Source organism: Cebidichthys violaceus, unplaced genomic scaffold, assembly GCF_023349555.1.
Source record: "Cebidichthys violaceus isolate CVI_PGR_0920_01 unplaced genomic scaffold, fCebVio1.0.p SCAF_3, whole genome shotgun sequence".
In the NCBI taxonomy this organism is placed as follows: Eukaryota; Metazoa; Chordata; class Actinopteri; order Perciformes; family Stichaeidae; genus Cebidichthys; species Cebidichthys violaceus.
In genome coordinates, this window is record NW_027176483.1 from 112,727 (window position 1) to 135,000 (window position 22,274).

Below are 22,274 nucleotides of genomic sequence, written 5' to 3' on the forward strand. Positions count from 1 at the left end.
AATCAGCCTGAATCCAACAGAAACGACCGTACACGGTGTGAAGTCAAAGAGAGCTTTATTATGGTGTCATTTGTGTCTCCTTGGTGACTAGTAGTAGGAGTCACTGATGCGCCTCATGCTCATGAACCTCATGCTGCTCATGCCCATGTTCATAAAGTTCCTGTACTCTCCAGGCCTCATGTACATCATCCTGCCTCTGTACTGAGGCTGCTCGTACATCAGCCAGTGTCCGTCCATCACCTGACTGGACATGCAGTTGGACATGCGGTAACGATCCATCACGTTGTTGCAGTCGTCCATCAGCTCGTGACTCTGGCCTCCGAAGTTCTCCCTCTCGTAGATCTTCATCCTGTACGAGCCGCGGTGCTGAAACAACAATCAATAATCAGCAGTTATTACAACACCTGCGCTGTTGGAATAGTCTGCAGATAATCCATAGAATTGGTCAGTTGTAGTCTGAAGTAGATTTCAGCTCTGTTCTGTGATTGATTGTGTGGTTACCATGGGGATCATACGACAGGACCTGATGCAGTCGCTCATTCCCATCATGCTCTGGTAGTCGGAGTACTCGCCCCTCCTCAGGAAGAACTGGTTCCCCATGAAGTTGGTGCGGTCGTAGACCATGAAGCAGCCTCTCTCCACCCTGCAGGACTGACACCTGCTCAGGTAGGACGACATGTCGGCACAGTCGCTGCTGCAGTCGTAGGACCGGCCCTGGAAGTTCCTGTCCTCGTAGAAGGTCACCTGACAAGGAGACCGGAGACAGGAGACATTAGAGAGGAAACAGGAGAAGGAGACATGGGACATGAGAAGGAGACATGGGACAAGAGACAGGAGACGAAGACATGAGACGGGAGACAGAAGAAAGTGACAGGAGACATGACCACTCATCTTTCTATCAGGATGAAAGAACAAATCCTCACAACTGGAGTGTTTTGGTTACTGGTTTTCTTTTTTTAGAGGATGTGACTTCACAAGATCCTGATGTTCGTACAAGATCTCATGAACATGTTTCTTATTACTGACGTTCATGTAAACTAAAGTAACTAAATAGCGTATGAAGGGCGAATAAAGGCATTAGTTAAAAGCTACAAAGCGTTTAGAAACAGTGACCTATGTTTGTGTTCAGTGTTCCTGTTCCTGTTGTGTTGGTCGCTCGTTCTCACCCTGCTCATGTTCATGCTGCTGGAAGTCATGTTGCCTCTCTGGTTGCTCAGCTGGTTGCTGATGTTGCTGCTGTCTGTGGTGGTTGTGTGTTACCTGTGGAGCAGCTGCTGCTCTTTATAGCACCTGAGCAGCTGAAGCCTTTTGTCCAAACAGCCTGAGCCAGCATGGCGTCATAAAAGAGACGCTCAGCGTTCGGCGTTTCTCTTAGAAACTACAGACAAAGAGCTACAGACAGCAGCTGTGTGTCTCCTTCAGTCCTCTGTTCACCCGATTCACTCTACACACCACTCTGGAAAGTGTCACACTATGACATACATTCATACAGTATATATTTATATATATATATATATATATATATATATATATATATATATATACACACGTGCATATACATTGATAGATATTTCAAACATTATTCTGGAAATAAAAACTGAAACAGAATGTGTCATATACAGTTAACATCTTAATTTGTAACAAATTATTAAACAACATATACATACACATGTAAATGTATATATGCTGTATATAGATTATATTATATATATATATATATATATATATATATATATATATGTATATATATGTATAAATACGTCTACAGTAAATACTCTGAAACAAGCAAGCAGAATAATTATTAAAAACTAATGACATCCTTCAAATATTTATCAGATGCCATTTTTCTTTTCACTTGTGGAAATAAAATGCGCTACAAGGAAACGTATCATGAAAAGATGTGAGATGAACATAAGAAAAGGCACTTCAAAACTAAATAATCACCTGGTTTGTAGTCATATTGTGATCGGTTGGTTTGTAGTCTTATTGTTGCTGGTTGGTTTGTAGTCGTATTGCTTTTGGTAGGTTTGTAGTCATATTGTGATTTGTAGGTTTGTAGCCATATTATTATTTGTAGGTTTGTAGCCATATTATTATTTGTAGGTTTGTAGTCATATTATTGTTTGTAGGTTTTTAGTGGTATTGTGATTGGTAGGTTTGTAGTCTTGTTGTTGGTTAATTTGTAGTCGTATTGTTGTTGGTAGGTTTGTAGTCATATTGTGATTGGTAGGTTTGTAGTCGTATTGTTGTTGGTAGGTTTGTAGTCATAACGTGATTGGTTGGTTTGCAGTCGTATTATTATTGGTAGCTTTACAGTCGTATTGTTGTTGGTAGGCTTGTAGTCTTACTGTTGTTGGTAGGTTTGTAGTCGTATTTTGATTGGTTGGTTTGTAGTCATATTATTGTTTGTAGGTTTGTAATCATATTATTGTTTGTAGGTCTGTAGTCATATTATTATTTGTAGGTTTGTAGTCATGTTATTGTTTGTAGGTTTGTAGTCGTATTATTGTTTGTAGGTTTGTAGTCATATTGTTGTTGGTAGGTTTGTAGTCCTATTGTGATTGGTAGGTTTGTAGTCGTATTGTTGTTGGTAGGTTTGTAGTCATAACGTGATTGGTTGGTTTGCAGTCGTATTATTATTGGTAGCTTTACAGTCGTATTGTTGTTGGTAGGTTTGTAGTCGTATTTTGATTGGTTGGTTTGTTGTCATATTATTGTTTGTAGGTTTGTAATCATATTATTGTTTGTAGGTTTGTAGTCATATTATTATTTGTAGGTTTGTAGTCATGTTATTGTTTCTAGTTTTGTAGTCTTATTATTGTTAGTAGGTTTTTAGTCGTATTGTGATTGGTAGGTTTGTAGTCATATTATTACATTACATTACATTACATTACATTACAGTCATTTAGCAGACGCTTTTATCCAAAGCGACTTACAATTCAATTCAATTTATTATTTGTAGGTTTGTAGTCATGTTATTGTTTGTAGGTTTGTAGTCGTATTATTGTTTGTAGGTTTTTAGTTGTATTGTGATTGGTAGGTTTGTTGTCTTATTGTTGTTGGTTGATTTGTAGTCTTATTGTTGTTGGTAGGTTTGCAGTCGTATTATTATTGGTAGCTTTACAGTCGTATTGTTGTTGGTAGGTTTGTAGTCTTACTGTTGTTGGTAGGTTTGTAGTCGTATTTTGATTGGTTGGTTTGTTGTCATACTGTTGTTGGTAGATTTGTAGTCATATTTTGATTGGTTGGTTTGTTGTCATATTGCTGTTGGTTGGTTTGTTGTCATACTGTTGTTGGTAGGTTTGTAGTCGTATTTTGATTGGTTGGTTTGTTGTCATATTATTGTTTGTAGGTTTGTAATCATATTATTGTTTGTAGGTTTGTAGTCATATTATTATTTGTAAGTTTGTAGTCATGTTATTGTTTCTAGATTTGTAGTTATATTATTGTTTGTAGGTTTTTAGTCGTATTGTGATTGGTAGGTTTGTAGTCATATTATTATTTGTAGGTTTGTAGTCATGTTATTGTTTGTAGGTTTGTAGTCGTATTATTGTTTGTAGGTTTGTAGTCGTATTATTGTTTGTAGGTTTGTAGTCGTATTGTTGTTGGTAGGTTTGTAGTCATATTATTATTTGTAGGTCTGTAGTCATATTATTATTTGTAGGTTTGTAGTCATGTTATTGTTTGTAGGTTTGTAGTCGTATTATTGTTTGTAGGTTTGTAGTCATATTGTTGTTGGTAGGTTTGTAGTCCTATTATGATTGATAGGTTTGTGGTCGTATTGTTGTTGGTAGGTTTGTAGTCATATTGTGATTGGTAGGTTTGTAGTCCTATTGTGATTGGTGGGCTTGTAGTCCTATTGTGATTGGTAGATTTGTAGTCGTATTGTGATTGGTAGGTTTGTAGTCCTATTGTGATTGGTAGATTTGTAGTCGTATTGTGATTGGTAGGTTTGTAGTCCTATTGTGATTGGTAGGTTTGTAGTCCTATTGTGATTGGTAGGTTTGTAGTCGTATTGTGATTGGTAGATTTGTAGTCGTATTGTGATTGGTAGGTTTGTAGTCGTATTGTGATTGGTAGGTTTGTAGTCCTATTGTGATTGGTAGGTTTGTAGTCCTATTGTGATTGGCAGGTTTGTAATACTTATTGTATTATAACCTATTTTCAGACAATCTCTCATATTAGCCATGGACCACTTCAATGAAAACATATTATTACCAGCTAACTGATTGTTATTATTAACCCTGTCTATGTATCAGCTCTGACATATTATAAATTTATTTCACATTTGTATATTTGTGATAATATATACTAATTGTTTCAGCTCCTCTAATATGACCGCTGATTGCTGAACCTGTTCTGTTGTCTTGAGCTTTTATCTTTAGTTTCTCAGGACCTGAAGCTCTGCAGGTTGGAGATCGTTTTCTTTTTCTTTGGTAACATTATGGTGAATGGAAGTTTCCCACAAACAGAAAAGAACAGGCAGCTTCATGCTTCATAAGGAGATATGATATGAACAGGTGACATTTATCAGAAAAGGAGCGATATATCACAAGTTTTTCCCATTAAGACAGTTTATGAATCTGAATTTAAACCTCATAGAAGCTGATTGACTGTTTCTGGGTTCAGGACTAAAGCAGAATCTTGGTAGTCCGTCTGCAGCTTTCTGATAATGAATCGAGACTATGAGGATAAAAAGTGTGGAACAGATTCTAAAAGCCTTTGGGGGGAAAATTGTGATTTTAGGGGATGTATGTAAGCAGACTTGAGAATATGCAGCTAACTCACAACTTCTCATCTTTTCAAAAACTATATTTATGATATTTAGGATTTAATTGTGTCTGTTAAGGAAGTGTTTAGTTTCATTAATCAGAAATTAATGATTAAAGTTGATTAGAAAGTTAACAGCACTGTTCAATGGTGCAGATCATTTATGACCAGCTTTAATTGGATGTTGTTGTGGTGAATGACACAGACAGTAAATGGATCTAAACTAAAACTTTATTGTTTCTCTGGTGTTGACAGTGTTCAGTAGTAGGAGTCACTGATGCGCCTCATGCTCATGAACCTCATGCTGCTCATGCCCATGTTCATGAAGTTCCTGTACTCTCCAGGCCTCATGTACATCATCCTGCCTCTGTACTGAGGCTGCTCGTACATCAGCCAGTGTCCGTCCATCACCTGACTGGACATGCAGTTGGACATGCGGTAACGATCCATCACGTTGTTGCAGTCGTCCATCAGCTCGTGACTCTGGCCTCCGAAGTTCTCCCTCTCGTAGATCTTCATCCTGTACGAGCCGCGGTGCTGAAACAACAATCAATAATCAGCAGTTATTACAACACCTGCGCTGTTGGAATAGTCTGTAGATAATCCATAGAATTGGTCAGTTGTAGTCTGAAGTAGATTTCAGCTCTGTTCTGTGATTGATTGTGTGGTTACCATGGGGATCATACGACAGGACCTGATGCAGTCGCTCATTCCCATCATGCTCTGGTAGTCGGAGTACTCGCCCCTCCTCAGGAAGAACTGGTTCCCCATGAAGTTGGTGCGGTCGTAGACCATGAAGCAGCCTCTCTCCACCCTGCAGGACTGACACCTGCTCAGGTAGGACGACATGTCGGCACAGTCGCTGCTGCAGTCGTAGGACCGGCCCTGGAAGTTCCTGTCCTCGTAGAAGGTCACCTGACAAGGAGACCGGAGACAGGAGACATTAGAGAGGAAACAGGAGAAGGAGACATGGGACATGAGAAGGAGACAGGAGACCAGTTGAACAAACTGGTGGTGACAATGAATCTTGAGTGTTGATTGGTTTAAATGTTAAATCAATAACTTTGGCCTTCATACTGACCGTCTTTCAAACAATAGACGGATGACATCATGATGACATCATGTTTCATGAACTATCTGCACAGTGATTGGTCGACCGTTGGAGAGCCTCGTATCTTCACTACTTGTTCCAAAGGAAGAGATGCATGCTGGGACTTACCCTGCTAACGGTGTTCATGTCGGTGGCGGACATCTTGGCGTGTTGTTGATGTGCTGCTGTGTGTCTCCTCACCTGTGTGAGCTCACAGCTTTTATACACCTGAGCCTCACACACTGCTTTGTGTGTCAGAGCGCTGAGTCAGCACACACACACACACACACACACACACACACACACACACACACACACACACACACACACACACACACAAAGCCTCTTTGAAAGGGTTAACAAAGAGTGTGTGAGGCTCCATGAACAACAGCAGAACACCTGAGTTCATCTTTAACCCTTCACCTGTCTGATCAGTAGGAGTAGTATTAGTAGTAGTACTGCTTCATCATGTATACAGTGATATTTAAATGTGTGTGAATGATCTGAATTATGATTTATCAGCTGAGCTCAAAACAACTTACATTTATTGTTGTTTATTTGTGTTCTGCACACTAAAACGACAATATTTTTTCATATATTAGTAATATTAGTAATATATATATATATATATATATATATATATATATATATATATATATATATATATATATATATATATATATATATATATATATATATATATCCCATCTTCCGATGTGTCCTGTCTCTTTAAATGTTTGAAACATATATATATATATATATATATGTATGCTAATATATACTATATACACTAATATAATTAGTATATAGATAACCCATCTTCCGGTGTGTGTACTGTCTCTTTAAATGTTTAAAACATATATATATATATATACTGTACATATATCTATATACTAATATAATTAGTATATAGATAACCCATCTTTTGGTGTGTACTGTCTCTTTAAATGTTTGAAACCGTAGCGCGCGGCTTCTTTCCCGCTGACGTCACAGTCGCATGAGGTAAACAAGATGGCGGCGGTGTTGGAGCGAAGCTTCATCGAGATCTGCGGATTTGAGAGAGAAACTCTGCACAGATTCAGAGATGTGACCGTAAACCTTCCCGGTAAACGTTCCGGTCAGCTCTGCTGTCCGTCTCTCTCGTGTTGTCTGTGTTCAGGCTGTAGCTGTTAGCACTCAGGACATGCTAACAACAGCTAGCACCGCTAACACGCTGTATGCTAGCTCACATAGCGCTGAAAGCTAGCTAACAGCTAATAGATAGATAGTTACTTTATTAATCCCGCGAGGGAATATTTGTTCGCTACAGCAGCATTTATGGTACAGGTAAATAAAGTTACAGAGTAAAAATATTAAAATGCACAATATATATGAAATATAATATTAAATTAACTAACTAAACAGTTGTGCAAAGATTTAACCAAACAACAAATAGTGTTATATGTTGTATGTTATATGTATGTCTAGTGGATGAGTTATTATAAAGTCTTATTGCAGGAATGATCTCCTGTATCTGTCCTTGTGACAGCGGAGCTGGATCAGTGTGTCCCTGCAGTAGATGGTGGTAGATGGTGGTCCTGCAGTAGATGGTGGTCCTGGTTATTCATTATGGATAATAGTTTCTTCAGAGTCCTCCTCTCCACCAGACTGTCCAGTGTGGAGCCAATGATGGAGCTTAAGTTATAATACTCCATCATTTTAGTTTAGGAACAAGAGTACTGTTAGTGATGTCACTGTTATATTTTCTATTATGTTCACATATTATTTACAGTATTTAAAGTATTACTTCCTGTATTATTGAAGTATTACTTCCTGTATTATTAAAGTATTACTTCCAGTATTATTAAAGTAATACTTCCTGTATTATTAAAGTATTACTTCCTGTATTATTGAAGTATTACTTCTTGTATTATTGAAGTATTACTTCTTGTATTATTGAAGTATTACTTCCTGTATTATTGAAGTATTACTTCCTGTATTATTGAAGTATTACTTCCTGTATTATTGAAGTATTACTTCCTGTATTATTAAAGTAATACTTCCTGTATTATTAAAGTATTACTTCCAGTATTATTGAAGTATTACTTTTTGTATTATTGAAGTATTACTTCCTGTATTATTGAAGTATTACTTATTGTATTATTGAAGTATTACTTCTTGTATTATTGAAGTATTACTTCCAGTATTATTGAAGTATTACTTCCTGTATTATTGAAGTATTACTTCTTGTATTATTGAAGTATTACTTCCTGTATTATTGAAGTATTACTTATTGTATTATTGAAGTATTACTTCTTGTATTATTGAAGTATTACTTCCTGTATTATTGAAGTATTACTTCCTGTCTACAGGTGCTCTTCCTGGAGGACTGAAGTTTCCAGACAGTGCCGGAGCGTTTCATTACGAAGAGAGCGGGAAGCTGCTCTCAGTCACCAGCAACAGATTCATCCACTGGTGAGACACTGATCATCATCAGATAGATATGATACATTAATATATAATCTATATGATACATTAATATATAATCTATGATACATTAATATATAATATATGATACATTAATATATAATATATGTTCACATTAAATAATGTAAACATCAAATAACATGTACATCAAATAACATGTACATTAAATAATGTGTACATTAAATAACGTGTACATTAAATAACGTTTACATTAAATAACGTAAACATTAAATAACGTGTACATTAAATAACGTTCACATTAAATAACGTGTACATTAAATAACGTTCACATTAAATAACGTTCACATTAAATAACGTCAACATTAAATAACGTCCACATTAAATAACGTTCACATTAAATAACGTAAACATTAAATAACGTCAACATTAAATAACGTCAACATTAAATAACGTGTACATTAAATAACGTCAACATTAAATAACGTGTACATTAAATAACGTGAACATTAAATAACGTTCACATTAAATAACGTAAACATTAAATAACGTCAACATTAAATAACGTCAACATTAAATAACGTCAACATTAAATAACGTGTACATTAAATAACGTGTACATTAAATAACGTCAACATTAAATAACGTAAACATTAAATAACGTTTACATTAAATAACGTAAACATTAAATAACGTAAACATTAAATAACGTCAACATTAAATAACATAAACATTAAATAACGTGTACATTAAATACGTTTTTACATTGAATATTGTGTACATTAAATAACGTGTACATTGAATAACGTTTACATTAAATAACATTTACATTACATGTACATGTACTACAGATGACTGTGTGTGTGTGTGTGTGTGTGTGTGTGCGTGTGTACTACGTGTGTGTGTGTGTGTGTGTGTGTGTGTGGGTGGGTGGGTGGGTGGGTGGGTGGGTGGGTGGGTGCGTGCGTGCGTGTATACAGGTGTACTACAGGTGACTGTGTGTGTATACAGGTGTACTACAGGTGACAGTGTTCACCTGGTGGAACAGTCTCTGGACACCAACCTGCTGAACAACGCCGTCAGACTCCAGCTGACTCACTGCAGCGTTCTTCCTGGAGGAGTCCACGTCCACGAGACCCTGAACAACGTCATCATCCTGGTCTCCACCAATCAGAGCGTCCACAGACTGGTGCTGCCTCACCCCACACGCATGTACCGCAGTGTGAGTGACGCACACACACACACACACAGTTAACCCTCTCACTCCTACAGACACACACACACACACACACCTACAGACACACACACACACACACACACACACACACACAGTCAACCCTTTCACTCCCACAGACAGAACAAACCCTGAAGAAGTAAAAGCTGGTCCACGTCCTCCTCTGTGAGTTCCTGATTGTCGTCACCAGCTGATCACAGGAGACAAACATTTGATGAGATATTGAAAACATCAAAGACGTGTTGAATACCAGACCACACAGGTTTATGAGGACCTTGTGTGGCTCACGGGTGAACTGCAGGTAGAACTGATCCCACTGCTGCAGCGACCGTTGATTTGATCCCATTGTTCCACAGATTTAGTGCTAAATAAAACAATAACAGACCTCCAGGAACAACCAATAGAACAGTCAGCAGCTAAAGTCAGCAGTTGTTTAGCGATCCGTATTGAAGGATCAAACACTGAGGCAGCCTGGTCAAATACCAGGACACGTGTACCTGTCCACTCACCTGTCTGTCCTCCACAGGAGCTGGTGACGGAGCTCCACATGCAGTCCGTCTTCACTGATGTGGGTAAGCTGAGTCTGAATGATCCGTCTCACAGCGCCCTCATCCCCGGCTCAGTGGGGCAGACCTCCACAGCCTGGATCAGTCAGTCCGGAGAGGCTCACTACGCTCTGGCTTCACCTGCTGGAGGCATCATGGTGGTCTCTCTGCCTCCTCACGACACACAAGGTAAAGACATGGGCTCAGAGACGGGTTCATGTGGTCCCATATGGTCTCACAGACAGGTTCACTTCTGAAAGCTACATACCTTCACTTGGTCACTTATAGGTATTGGTCACTCACTGTGTGTGTGTGTGTGTGTGTGTGTGTGTGTGTGTGTGTGTGTGTGTGTGTGTGTGTGTGTGTGTGTGTGTGTGTGTGTGTGTGTGTGTTGCAGGCAGCGTGTCGGTGGTGGAGCTGAAGAGGAGCTCCATGATGCAGAGGTTGTCTGGCTGGATGCCCTCATCGATTCGTGGGGACCAGACAGCTGACCTGGTCCTCAGTCTGGCTGTCAGAGAGCTGGAGGAGGACTCCTTCATCTTCGCTCTCTGTCAGGACCACAAGCTGCGTATGTGGTCCTTCAAGGTGAGACAGACACAGTGAAGGTCTACATGATGAAGGTGATGATGATGAACATGAGGTCATCAGGAAGCTGTTGAATCCTTTGATCAGTTGATATGTTGAGATACTTAGTCCTTAAACGAGTCCTCTTCTAAAAGCATCAAAGAGTTTATCTGTGAAGATTATCTTGATGATAAAAGTAAAGTACAAGTACTACCAGTACAAGTACTGACAGTAAAAGTACTATCAGTACAAGTACTACCTGTACTACAAGTACTACCAGTACTGCAGCATGCTGACACCTCCAGTCCACTTTCTGCGTGTCGGTGTCCTGCGTTGCTGCCGGTCTTCTCCACCAATGACTCTGTAATATTTCCAGTCCATACAGGTAGTAGTGTACAGGGTGAAGTACTACATCAGTAAGAGTACTTGTTGTCCCCCAACAGGAGCAGGCGTGTCTGCTGGAGGCCGACATGCTGGACTACATGCCGGCCTGCCGAGGACTGAAGCGTCAGTCGGGTCAGGGTCACCGTCTGAGGGTTTCCTCGTCCTCCTCCGGCCTCGTTCTGTGCGTCTACCTGTCCGTCCCTCAGAGAGGACAGTTCACCGTCCTGCAGCTGGTCGCCACCGACAACAACCGCTACAGCCTGGACCACCTGTCCTCTCTGTTCAGCACGCAGGTGAGCTGTGATGTCACTTATGTGTGCAGATGTTAGTCGTGCATTTGATCTGACTTTTTGAGTTCAGGCCTCAGAAATGTGTTGGAATGCTCAAAGTGATTCTTAAGATAATCTTAAAGTTGAGATAAATCATGCCAACATATTCCGTGGACATTAAAGTAACTTTTTCTCCGGTTTGTTTATTTGTTTGTGGAGCTGAAGAGACATCAAGTATTGTAACTTTTCAAACAATAATCTCTACAGAAACAATACGTTCCTCACTCGTTTCTGCTCTGGCCCCTTTTATAATGGACCGAAATATTCAATTTCTCAACCGGTTTCAGATGAGGACATGTAGTGCGTCTGTCTCTGCTTCTGTCTTCTGTATAACAGATGTAGTTAAACTCTGTCAACAGGAGACTCTGGTGGACTTCGCTCTGACCTCCACAGACATCTGGGTCGTCTGGCTGGACGACTCCAACACCACTGTGGTCAAATACATCAACTTTGAACAGTAAGTCACACGAATGATCTCCAGTAATCTGAGCTGGTAGTTAAGACTTCAGACCCCCCCCCCCCCCCCCCCCCCCTCGTAAAAAAGTACAGTCTGTTTTTTTTGTATAGCCGAAAATCACAACTTTGCCTTTACAATCTGTACAACATACAGCATCCATTGTACCGGGACCCTCACATCAGAACTCCCCAAAATAACCTTTAACAGAAAAAAGTGGAGGATCCAGGATGGACAGAAGTCAAAAGATGTAATGTGAACAGAATCGAAAGAGGAGCTCAGTGTGTCATAGGAAGTCCTCCAGCAGGATAGGCCTATGGAAGCATAAATAGGTATAGACACTGTTAGCTCTGTCGTCAGCAGTGTTAGCTCTGACTTCAGCACTGTTAGCTCTGACTTCAGCACTGTTAGCTCTGACTTCAGCACTGTTAGCTCTGTCGTCAGCAGTGTTAGCTCTGACTTCAGCAGTGTTAGCTCTGACTTCAGCAGTGTTAGCTCTGACTTCAGCACTGTTAGCTCTGACGTCAGCAGTGTTAGCTCTGACTTCAGCACTGTTAGCTCTGACTTCAGCACTGTTAGCTCTGACTTCAGCACTGTTAGCTCTGACGTCAGCACTGTTAGCTCTGACGTCAGCACTGTTAGCTCTGACGTCAGCACTGTTAGCTCTGTCAGCAGTGTTAGCTCTGTCAGCACTGTTAGCTCTGACGTCAGCACTGTTAGCTCTGTCAGCAGTGTTAGCTCTGTCAGCACTGTTAGCTCTGACTTCAGCACCTTTAATATTGATTTTGTGTGTTTTCCAGTAACACAGCAGGTCAGTGGAACCAGGTGTTTGTTCAGCCTTCACCTGAAGAAGAAGTCCATATCGGAGTGGACCAGGACCCCAGAGTAAGACCAGTCAGACTGTGACATAAGGAGTGATCAATACAATTATACAATTAGAGCTGAAACAATTAATCAAGTAGTCTATTGACAGAAAAGCTGTCAGCAACTAAAACGATAGTAAAATCTAGTTGAAATTAGTTTATATTTTTGCGCTTCACATTGTTGATCAGACAAAATAAGAAAAACAATGTTTTCCTGTTTTGTTCACGATTAAATAATTAATCAATAATGAAAAGAATTGTAAGTTGCAGCTCTAGTTGGAATAATATATGTACATTTACTGTACATTTTATTTTTTTTAAATTTACATTGAGAGTATCTTTAGGAAAGTAATACAAAAGTTTTTACACATTTTATACAATATAGTAAAAGTACAATAAAATAATTTTTTTTGATTAAAATTAGAAAGAATAAAAAAAAAATTTAATATTAAATAAAGTCAAATGATAGAAATGAAGAAATTGTATATGTGATGATGTGTGTTGTCACGGTAACTGAGCAGACTGTTTTGACATCCATTGTGTGGTTAAATACTGTCTGTGTTGTGTGTTAACAGGAGACGTACCTGGAGGTTCTCTTCTCTCCTCTACACTTCACAGCTTCAGCCATAGTTAAAGCTCTACAGGTAAGAGACTATCTTCTCTAGTTAAAGCTCTACAGGTGAGAAACGACCTTCTGTAGCTCTACGGGCCATTGTTAAAGCTCTACAGGTGGTAGTTAAAGCTCTACGGGTCGTAGTTAAAGCTCTGAAGGTCAACGTGTGTTTTGTGTATCAGATCTACCGCAGAGGCTCAGAGAGGATCATTGATCTGTCCTGGGACAGTCTGAAGAAAGAGGTGACCGTGGCTGTGGAGAGTGAGGTACTTTACTATGTGTATATTGTATATATACTGGAATACACACTTTATATACATGACATGTTTTTGTTTCATAAAAAAATCATGTATTAAGTCATATTTGTCAAAAACTGTTTGCTCTGCTGCTTTCAACACAATGAATATATTAATAATAATGTCCTCCTGTCTGTCTCTCTTCCCCCTGTCTGTCTGTCTGTCCTCCTGTCTGTCTCCCTTTAGCTCCAGAGCAGTGTGACAGAGTTTGAGTTTTCTCAGGAGGAGTACCGTCAGCTGCAGGTTGAGTTCTGGTCTAAGTTCTACGCCTGCTGTCTTCAGTACCAGGAGGTCCAGTCTCTTCCTCTGGGTCTCACTGTGAACCACAACACAGGGCTGGTCTGTCTGCTGAAGAAGGTGATCTACGTTATTGATCAGGGTCTATTGATCAGGAGGATCAGGGTCTATTGATAAGGAGGATCAGGGTCTATTTCTCAGGATCAGGGTCTGACCTGCTGTTTGTGTTCCAGGGTTTTGTGTCTTTCCTCCTGCCGTGTTTCGCTGTGGATCATCTCTACTTGTCTTATGACGAGTACCTGTTCTCAGAGGATGAGACCCCCATCACTGAAGGTCTTATAATCATCTCACTGTAGTGATCAATAAGTTCACTGTAACACAACAGAGACAGGATGCAAGACTGTGTGTTGATGTGTGGTCTTCATGTGGACCCCCAGACCCCGATCTGGGCCGTGACGTCCTGCAGCTGGTTCAGTGTCTGCGGCTGGTCAGTGATGCGGTTTCTGGAGAGATGGCCTATGAGATGGAGAAAGCTCTGGAGCACCTGGAGTCACCTGAGAGGGCAGCAGACCTGGTCCTGGAGAACCTGCTCTCCAATGAGTCAGTGGTCTTCTGTTACGATCAATACTGTTATCAATACGATCAATTAATGAGATCAATCAAGAGTATTTTAGAAGACTAATCCATCGTTTCCTGCAGTGAGAACGTCATCGAGGAAATCCAGAACAAACTGCAGGACATTCGGAACCCGATGGCGGCCATGATGGTCCTGCTGAGGGAGCTGGACCTTGAGACAGACTCAGACGTGGGGGGGGAAGGACCCGTCATACCTGGTGGGACCCTTAAGACTCCTGGTTCAGATATACAGACCTTCAAGACTCCTGGTTCAGACATACAGACTCATGTGGACTCCTGGTTCAGACATACAGACTCATGTGGACTCCTGGTTCAGACATACAGACTCATGTGGACTCCTGGTTCAGATCTACAGACTCATGTGGACTCCTGGTTCCTGATGTGCCTTTTGTTGTGTGTTTGTTGACCCTGCTCTGTGTCTTGCAGGTCTGAACCTGAGGATCAGCCTGTCTCAGCTGTTGGGCAGCAGCTCAGCGGTGTCTGTGGTCTGTCAGGCCGTCTGTCACCTGACTATGACCAGGACCCTGTTCTGTAGAGACCTGCTGATCCTGCAGAAACTCTACCTGCGTTTTGGAGACAACGTACGGACACACACACACACACACACACACACACACACACGTCACAGTTTAAAGTTTGAACTTGGGCCGCTGGTCCACCTTAACTTTGTGAGGCGATGTCGATGTTTGAATTAACTGATAGTGTGTGTGTATGTCTTTGTCTCTGTCTGTCTCTCACTCACGTTGCCTCACTCACTCACTCTCTCACTCACTCAGGTGTTTCTGGGTGGGGGGGCTCAGCTTCTCCAGCTCCAGCAGGACCTGATCCCTCGGAGCTCCAACCTTCTCTCCTCTTATTACCTCCTCAAACACATCAGTCAGAGCCTGGCCTCCTCTGTCCCCATTGACATCATGTGAGTACACACAACCATGTGTACTAGTACACACATTTGGTTTAGTTCAATGCCATTTATTAATTATCCTTTTCATACTGAGTGACACACTTCAATACAAGATTTAAAGTACTTTAGTGTGATTCTTTGTGGACAAACTCCGTTTTACAGATCTGTGGATTAAATCCAATAAATAATTAGTTGACAAAACGTTAAGTAGGCCAAAGAAAGTCCGAGAGAATATGAGAAACTTGCAGATAGTTGTAGAAACTGACTAACATCTAACCTCCTGCAGAGACGCTAACCTGCAGCACCTCACAGTGTTGGAGCTGTCGGACACACCGGCCCTCTCCACCAACAGATCAGGTCAGTGTTCATATGAGGTAATGATAGTACCAGACATGATGTTCGGTGTTATATGAAGTAATGATAGTACCAGACATGATGTTCAGTGTCTGTATGAGGTAAAGATAGTACCAGACGTGATGTTCAGTCTCGATATGAGGTAAAGATAGTACCAGACGTGATGATCAGTGTATTTATGAGGTAAAGATAGTACCAGACGTGATGTTCAGTGTATTTATGAGGTAATGATAGTACCAGATCTGATGTTCAGTGTATTTATGAGGTAAAGATAGTACCAGACGTGATGTTCAGTCTCGATATGAGGTAAAGATAGTACCAGACGTGATGTTCAGTCTCCATATGAGGTAATGATAGTACCAGATGTGATGTTCAGTGTATTTATGAGGTAATGATAGTACCAGACGTGATGTTCAGTGTATTTATGAGGTAATGATAGTACCAGACGTGATGTTCAGTCTCGATATGAGGTAAAGATAGTACCAGACGTGATGTTCAGTCTCCATATGAGGTAATGATAGTACTAGACGTGATGTTCAGTGTATTTATGAGGTAAAGATAGTACCAGACGTGATCTTCAGTGTATTTATGAGGTAAAGATAGTACCAGACGTGATGTTCAGTGTCTATATGAGGTAAAGATAGTACCAGACGTGATGTTCAGTGTATTTATGAGGTAATGATAGTACCAGACGTGATGTTCAGTGTATTTATGAGGTAATGATAGTACTAGACGTGATGTTTAGTGTATTTATGAGGTAAAGATAGTACCAGACGTGATGTTTAGTGTCTTTATAAGGTAATGATAGTACCAGACATGATGTTTAGTGTCTATATAAGGTAATGATAGTACCAGACATGATGTTCAGTGTATTTATGAGGTAATTATAGTACCAGACCTGATGTTCAGGGTATTTATGAAGTAATGATAGTACCAGACGTGATGTTCATTGTATTTATGAGGTAAAGATAGTACCAGACATGATGTTTAGTGTCTATATGAGGTAATAATAGTACCATTTTTCCCAGCAGTGTTGAGTCCTCAGACGGTGGTGGAGCTATTCTATCAGACTGTGGCTAGAAAGATGATCATCTCTCAGATTTACTCTCAGCAGCAGAGTAACTCTCTGCTCCACTGGAGTCACATGATCTCCAACGTGGTCGTCTTATTGGCTCAGTTGCTGTATCCTTTGATCACCTGACGACACACACAGGAACTCATTTCATATCGAATTCATTTATTCTGGTGACTTCCTGTCTTCACCATTCTGTAGTGGTTTGTTCTTGAATCTTAACTGGTGTCTCCCAGTTGGCCCAGTAACCCTGGTTTCCAGTTCCCAGAGTGTTTGATGGCCAACTGTCAATACACACAGCTACAGGTGGGTTTCACTGTTTATCATCTTCATTATCTTCATCATCCTCGTCTCACTTATTCTTAACTCTAGTCTGTTTGACTGTTATTGATATATGACAATGTTTATGTTCATGTATGTAAACGCTCTGTATTGATCCTTAAATCAGTAAGTGATTGGTTCTCTATCTGTTGACTTTAAACTGAATGAAAAGTTTCTTCAGCTCATTAAATCTCAGCAGGACACATTTAGATGAATCTGAAGCCTCTGATTGGAGGAGAACTGAGTGACATCACACACTGGTCCCTGTGTTTACCTTCATGACATCACACGTTAACACCACCTGGCTGCCTCAGAATAACCACACACACACACGACTGGTCTGTTCGAGCTCTGTATTCTGTTTCTGTTGTTTCTCACGTGTGTGTGTGTGTGTGTGTGTGTGTGTGTGTGTGTGTGTGTAGGAGTATGTGCGTCTGATTGGTCCCTGGTGTCAGGTGAACATCGGCTCCTGTCGCTTCATGCTGGGTCAGTGTTACCTAGCCAACGGGGAGGGCCAGAAGGTGAGTCACAACAACTACACCTGTACATTGAAATGTGTAGACTGGAACCAAAACCTGGTAGAGCTGCTTTCTTATGCTGTTGTTGTTGTTGTTGTTGTTGTCAGGCTCTGCAGTGTTTCCAGGAGGCAGCGACGGAGGTGGAGAAGGAGGAATTCCTGATGAAACTGACGGGCACCGAGGAGGAGGCCTCCACTCCCAGACTACAGTACTACAACAAGGTACGACTACAGTACGACGACAAGGTACGACTACAGTACGACGACAAGGTACGACTACAGTACGACGACAAGGTACGACTACAGTACGACGACAAGGTACGACTACAGTACGACGACAAGGTACGACTACAGTACTACGACAAGGTACGACTACAGTACGACGACAAGGTACGACTACAGTACTACGACAAGGTACGACTACAGTACGACGACAAGGTACGACTACAGTACGACGACAAGGTACGACTACAGTACGACGACAAGGTACGACTACAGTACTACGACAAGGTACGACTACAGTACGATGACAAGGTACGACTACAGTACTACGACAAGGTGCGACTACAGTACGACGACAAGGTGCGACTACAGTACGACGACAAGGTGCGACTACAGTACTACGACAAGGTGCGACTACAGTACGACGACAAGGTGCGACTACAGTACTACGACAAGGTACTACTACAAGGTTCGACTACAGTACTACGACAAGGTACGACTACAGTACTACTACAGTACGACAACAAGGTACGACTACAGTACTACGACAAGGTACGACTACAGTACGACGACAAGGTACGACTACAGTACGACGACAAGGTGCGACTACAGTACGACGACAAGGTGCGACTACAGTACTACGACAAGGTGCGACTACAGTACGACGACAAGGTGCGACTACAGTACGACGACAAGGTGCGACTACAGTACGACGACAAGGTGCGACTACAGTACTACTACAGTACGACAACAAGGTACGACTACAGTACTACAGTACGACAACAAGGTACGACTACAGTACTACGACAAGGTACGACGACATGGTACGACTACAGTACGACGACAAGGTACGACGACAAGGTACGACTACAGTACTACGACAAGGTACGACTACAGTACGACGACAAGGTACGACTACAGTACGACGACAAGGTACGACTACAGTACGACGACAAGGTACGACTACAGTACTACGACAAGGTACGACGGCAGTACGACGACAAGGTACGACTGCAGTACGACGACAAGGTACGACTACAGTACTACGACAAGGTACGACTGCAGTACGACGGCTGCAGTACGACGACAAGGTACGACTGCAGTACGACGACAAGGTACGAATACAGTTCGACGACAAGGTACGACGACAAGGTACTACTACAAGGTACGACTACAGTACTACTACAGCACGACAACAAGGTACTACTACAAGGTACGACTACAGCACTACGACAAGGTACGACTACAGTACGACAACAAGGTACGACTACAGTACTACGGCAAGGTACGACTAGAGTACTACAACAAGGTACGACTACAGTACGACGACAAGGTACGACTACAGTACTACGACAAGGTACAAATGAAGTAATGTCCATGCTCACTCAGTGAAGAACGTGTGTCGTTGTAATATAAATATATATGTGTTTGTGTGTTCAGGTGCTGCGACTGCTGGAGGACGTGGGTCTACCTGAGCTGGTCATCCAGCTGGCCTCTCTGGCCATAACGGAGGCCGTCAGCGACGTCAACAGTCAGGTAACATTCAGCAGACAGGTAGATAGACAGGTAACATTCAGCACACAGGTAGACAGGTGGGTAACATTCAGCACACAGGTAGACAGACGGGTAACATTCAGCACACAGGTAGACAGACGGGTAACATTCAGCACACAGGTAGACAGACAGTTAACATTCAGCACACAGGTAGACAGACGGGTAACATTCAGCACACAGGTAGACAGACAGTTAACATTCAGCACACAGGTAGACAGACAGTTAACATTCAGCACACAGGTAGACAGACGGGTAACATTCAGCACACAGGTAGACAGACGGGTAACATCAGCACATAGGTAGACAGACGGGTAACATTCAGCACACAGGTAGACAGACGGGTAACATCAGCACACAGGTAGACAGACGGGTAACATTCAGCACACAGGTAGACAGACGGGTAACATTCAGCACACAGGTAGACAGACGGGTAACATTCAGCACACAGGTAGACAGACGGGTAACATTCAGCACACAGGTAGACAGACGGGTAACATTCAGCACACAGGTAGACAGACGGGTAACATCAGCACACAGGTAGACAGACGGCGTTGGTGGTTTATTTTCTATCTTTTTAAACATGGTGTCCCACAATAGTCACTTTTAGCTCTTATTTTATTTAACATTTATATTAATATGTTGTATTTAATTTTTATACAAATGACACCATTTTCCTCTTATTTTGGTAGGTTCAGAATATCAGTTTGTTCAGTCATTAAGATATTAATCCCTTTAAGGTGAAAAACCTTAATATATTTATATATACATATTTGATATACAAATGAACGTAAACAGGCAAAGCACTCATGATTGAGTGATAAATAACCACATTCTATAATCTAAACATGTTCTAATATATTAAAGCACATAAAGCTAATGTTCACTACAGTTTAACAGCAGACGAAGTATTTATACTTTATTTCAACTAGTGACCCAAAGTCACTACGATTTGTCTCTAATTAATGTGTTTGCACTTCAACCATATTTTAATTGTTCTTTGTGAACTATTGTGATTTGTGATGAACTTATGCCTCATAATAATGTGATCAGATGAATATGATGTCACTAGAGCTGTGAATAGAATTAAGATCAGTTTTTTGGATGAATCAATTTCTCAAATTATTTTATGTTCATTTCAACACATTTCTGACGTTAGTGACGATAGTGCTGATGTGACGATAGTGCTGACGTGACGTTAGTGCTGACGTGACGATAGTGCTGACGTGACGTTAGTGCTGACGTGACGTTAGTGCTGACGTGGCGATAGTGCTGACGTGACGATAGTGCTGACGTGACGTTAGTGCTGACGTGACGATAGTGCTGACGTGACGATAGTGCTGACGTGACGATAGTGCTGACGTGACGTTAGTGCTGACGTGACGTTAGTGCTGACGTGACGTTAGTGCTGACGTGACGTTAGTGCTGACGTGACGTTAGTGCTGACGTGACGATAGTGCTGACGTGTTTGTCTTCAGGCGGCTCTTTGGACTCGAATCTTCAAACATCACCTGGATCTGGGACACAACAGTGAAGCTTATGAAGCGCTCACACAGAACCCAGATCTCAGCATGTATGTACAAATACACACATATTTATGGATACATGTATTTATAAGTATATGTGTAACATTGATGTTTCTACCTCAAGGCCTAAACATGAATAGTTTTTCAGAGCGACTGATGATAGTTAAACATGTATAAAACGGAGAGTTATGATAAAAGGTGATTAAAAAGTGATTATTGTCTTTATAGAATAGCCCCTATTTTTGTGTGTGTGTGTGTGTGTATATATATATATATATATATATATATATATATATATATATATATATGCATATATATATATATATATATATATATGCATATATATATATATATATATATATATATATATGCATATATATATATATATATATATATATATATATGCATATATATATATATATATATATATATGTTTATATATATATATATGCATATATATATATATATATATATATATATATATATATATATATATATATGCATATATATATATGCATATATATATATGCATATATATATATATATATATATATATATATATATATATACAGTTGTGGTCAAAAGTTTACATACACTTGTAAAGAACATAATGTCATGGCTCTCTTGAGTTTCCAGTTATTTCTCCAACTCTGATTTTTCTCTGATAGAGTGATTGGAACAGATACTTCTTTGTCACAAAAAACATTCATGAAGTGTGGTTCTTTCATGACTTTATTATGGGTTAACAGAAAAAGTGACAAAATCTGCTGGGTCAAAAATATACATACAGCAACATGAATTAGCAATTTTGGTGACTTAGAAAGTTGTGTCAATGAAATGAGCTTCATAGCATGGCCTCTTAACTTCTTGTGAGTGATTATGAGTGACTACAGCTGGTGACTTCTCTGAGGCCATTTAAATAGGGCTCATTGGATACAAACGCCCACAAACGCTACAATGGGAAAGTCAAAGGAGCTCAGCATGGATCTGAAAAAGCGAATCATTGACTTGAACAAGTCAGGAAAGTCACTTGGAGCCATTTCAAAGCAGCTGCAGGTCCCAAGAGCAACAGTGCAAACAATTGTTTGTAAGTATAAAGTGCATGGCACTGTTTTGTCACTGCCACGATCAGGAAGAAAACGCAAGCTATCACCTGCTGCTGAGAGAAAATTGGTCAGGAGGGTGAAGAGTCAACCGAGAACCACCAAAAAGCAGATCTGCCAAGAATTAGAAGCTGCTGGAACACAGGTGTCAGTGTCCACAGTCAAGCGTGTTTTGCATCTCCATGGACTGAGAGGCTGCCGTGCAAGAAGGAAGCCCTTGCTCCAAAAGCGGCACCTTAAGGCTCGACTGAAGTTTGCTGCTGATCAC

The 22,274-nt window shown here is 40.7% G+C and overlaps 3 protein-coding genes across 6 annotated transcripts in view; 1 reads left to right on the forward strand and 2 right to left on the reverse strand.

The window, feature by feature from the left end:
• Positions 1 to 87: 87 nt before the first annotated feature.
• On the reverse strand, positions 88 to 1,196 carry LOC137880928 (gamma-crystallin M2-like). Of its 2 annotated transcripts, XM_068722523.1 has the most exons (3): positions 1,167 to 1,196; positions 502 to 744; positions 88 to 366 (listed from the first exon to the last, which is right to left on the reverse strand). In XM_068722523.1, the coding sequence occupies exons 1-3, from the start codon at positions 1,194 to 1,196 to the stop codon at positions 88 to 90; spliced, it is 552 nt and encodes a 183-aa protein (XP_068578624.1). The 2 variants fall into 2 exon arrangements, with proteins under 2 accessions (XP_068578624.1, XP_068578622.1); XM_068722521.1 differs by lacking the exon at positions 1,167 to 1,196 and having other exon boundaries at positions 502 to 872.
• A 3,832-nt stretch (positions 1,197 to 5,028) lies between these two features.
• On the reverse strand, positions 5,029 to 9,436 carry LOC137880929 (gamma-crystallin M2-like). Of its 2 annotated transcripts, none has more exons than XM_068722525.1 (3): positions 9,422 to 9,436; positions 5,443 to 5,685; positions 5,029 to 5,307 (listed from the first exon to the last, which is right to left on the reverse strand). In XM_068722525.1, the coding sequence occupies exons 1-3, from the start codon at positions 9,434 to 9,436 to the stop codon at positions 5,029 to 5,031; spliced, it is 537 nt and encodes a 178-aa protein (XP_068578626.1). The 2 variants fall into 2 exon arrangements, with proteins under 2 accessions (XP_068578626.1, XP_068578625.1); XM_068722524.1 differs by lacking the exon at positions 9,422 to 9,436 and adding an exon at positions 5,990 to 6,022.
• nup160 (nucleoporin 160) overlaps positions 6,867 to 22,274 on the forward strand; it is a 24,368-nt gene continuing 8,960 nt past the window's right edge. Inside the window, exons 1-23 of one of the 2 annotated variants that reach the window (XM_068722519.1) lie at positions 6,867 to 6,965; positions 8,212 to 8,314; positions 9,296 to 9,506; positions 10,045 to 10,252; positions 10,461 to 10,648; positions 11,071 to 11,304; positions 11,700 to 11,797; positions 12,595 to 12,679; positions 13,233 to 13,301; positions 13,453 to 13,536; positions 13,753 to 13,923; positions 14,037 to 14,136; positions 14,241 to 14,403; positions 14,503 to 14,636; positions 14,866 to 15,020; positions 15,216 to 15,352; positions 15,627 to 15,697; positions 16,723 to 16,876; positions 17,003 to 17,072; positions 17,510 to 17,608; positions 17,713 to 17,826; positions 19,267 to 19,362; positions 20,856 to 20,950. In XM_068722519.1, coding sequence (XP_068578620.1) covers positions 6,872 to 6,965; positions 8,212 to 8,314; positions 9,296 to 9,506; positions 10,045 to 10,252; positions 10,461 to 10,648; positions 11,071 to 11,304; positions 11,700 to 11,797; positions 12,595 to 12,679; positions 13,233 to 13,301; positions 13,453 to 13,536; positions 13,753 to 13,923; positions 14,037 to 14,136; positions 14,241 to 14,403; positions 14,503 to 14,636; positions 14,866 to 15,020; positions 15,216 to 15,352; positions 15,627 to 15,697; positions 16,723 to 16,876; positions 17,003 to 17,072; positions 17,510 to 17,608; positions 17,713 to 17,826; positions 19,267 to 19,362; positions 20,856 to 20,950 — 2,933 coding nt within the window. In that variant the 5' untranslated portion in view covers positions 6,867 to 6,871. The remainder of the gene's footprint in view (positions 6,966 to 8,211; positions 8,315 to 9,295; positions 9,507 to 10,044; positions 10,253 to 10,460; positions 10,649 to 11,070; positions 11,305 to 11,699; positions 11,798 to 12,594; positions 12,680 to 13,232; positions 13,302 to 13,452; positions 13,537 to 13,752; positions 13,924 to 14,036; positions 14,137 to 14,240; positions 14,404 to 14,502; positions 14,637 to 14,865; positions 15,021 to 15,215; positions 15,353 to 15,626; positions 15,698 to 16,722; positions 16,877 to 17,002; positions 17,073 to 17,509; positions 17,609 to 17,712; positions 17,827 to 19,266; positions 19,363 to 20,855; positions 20,951 to 22,274) is intronic. The other variant, XM_068722520.1, reaches the window with a different exon arrangement.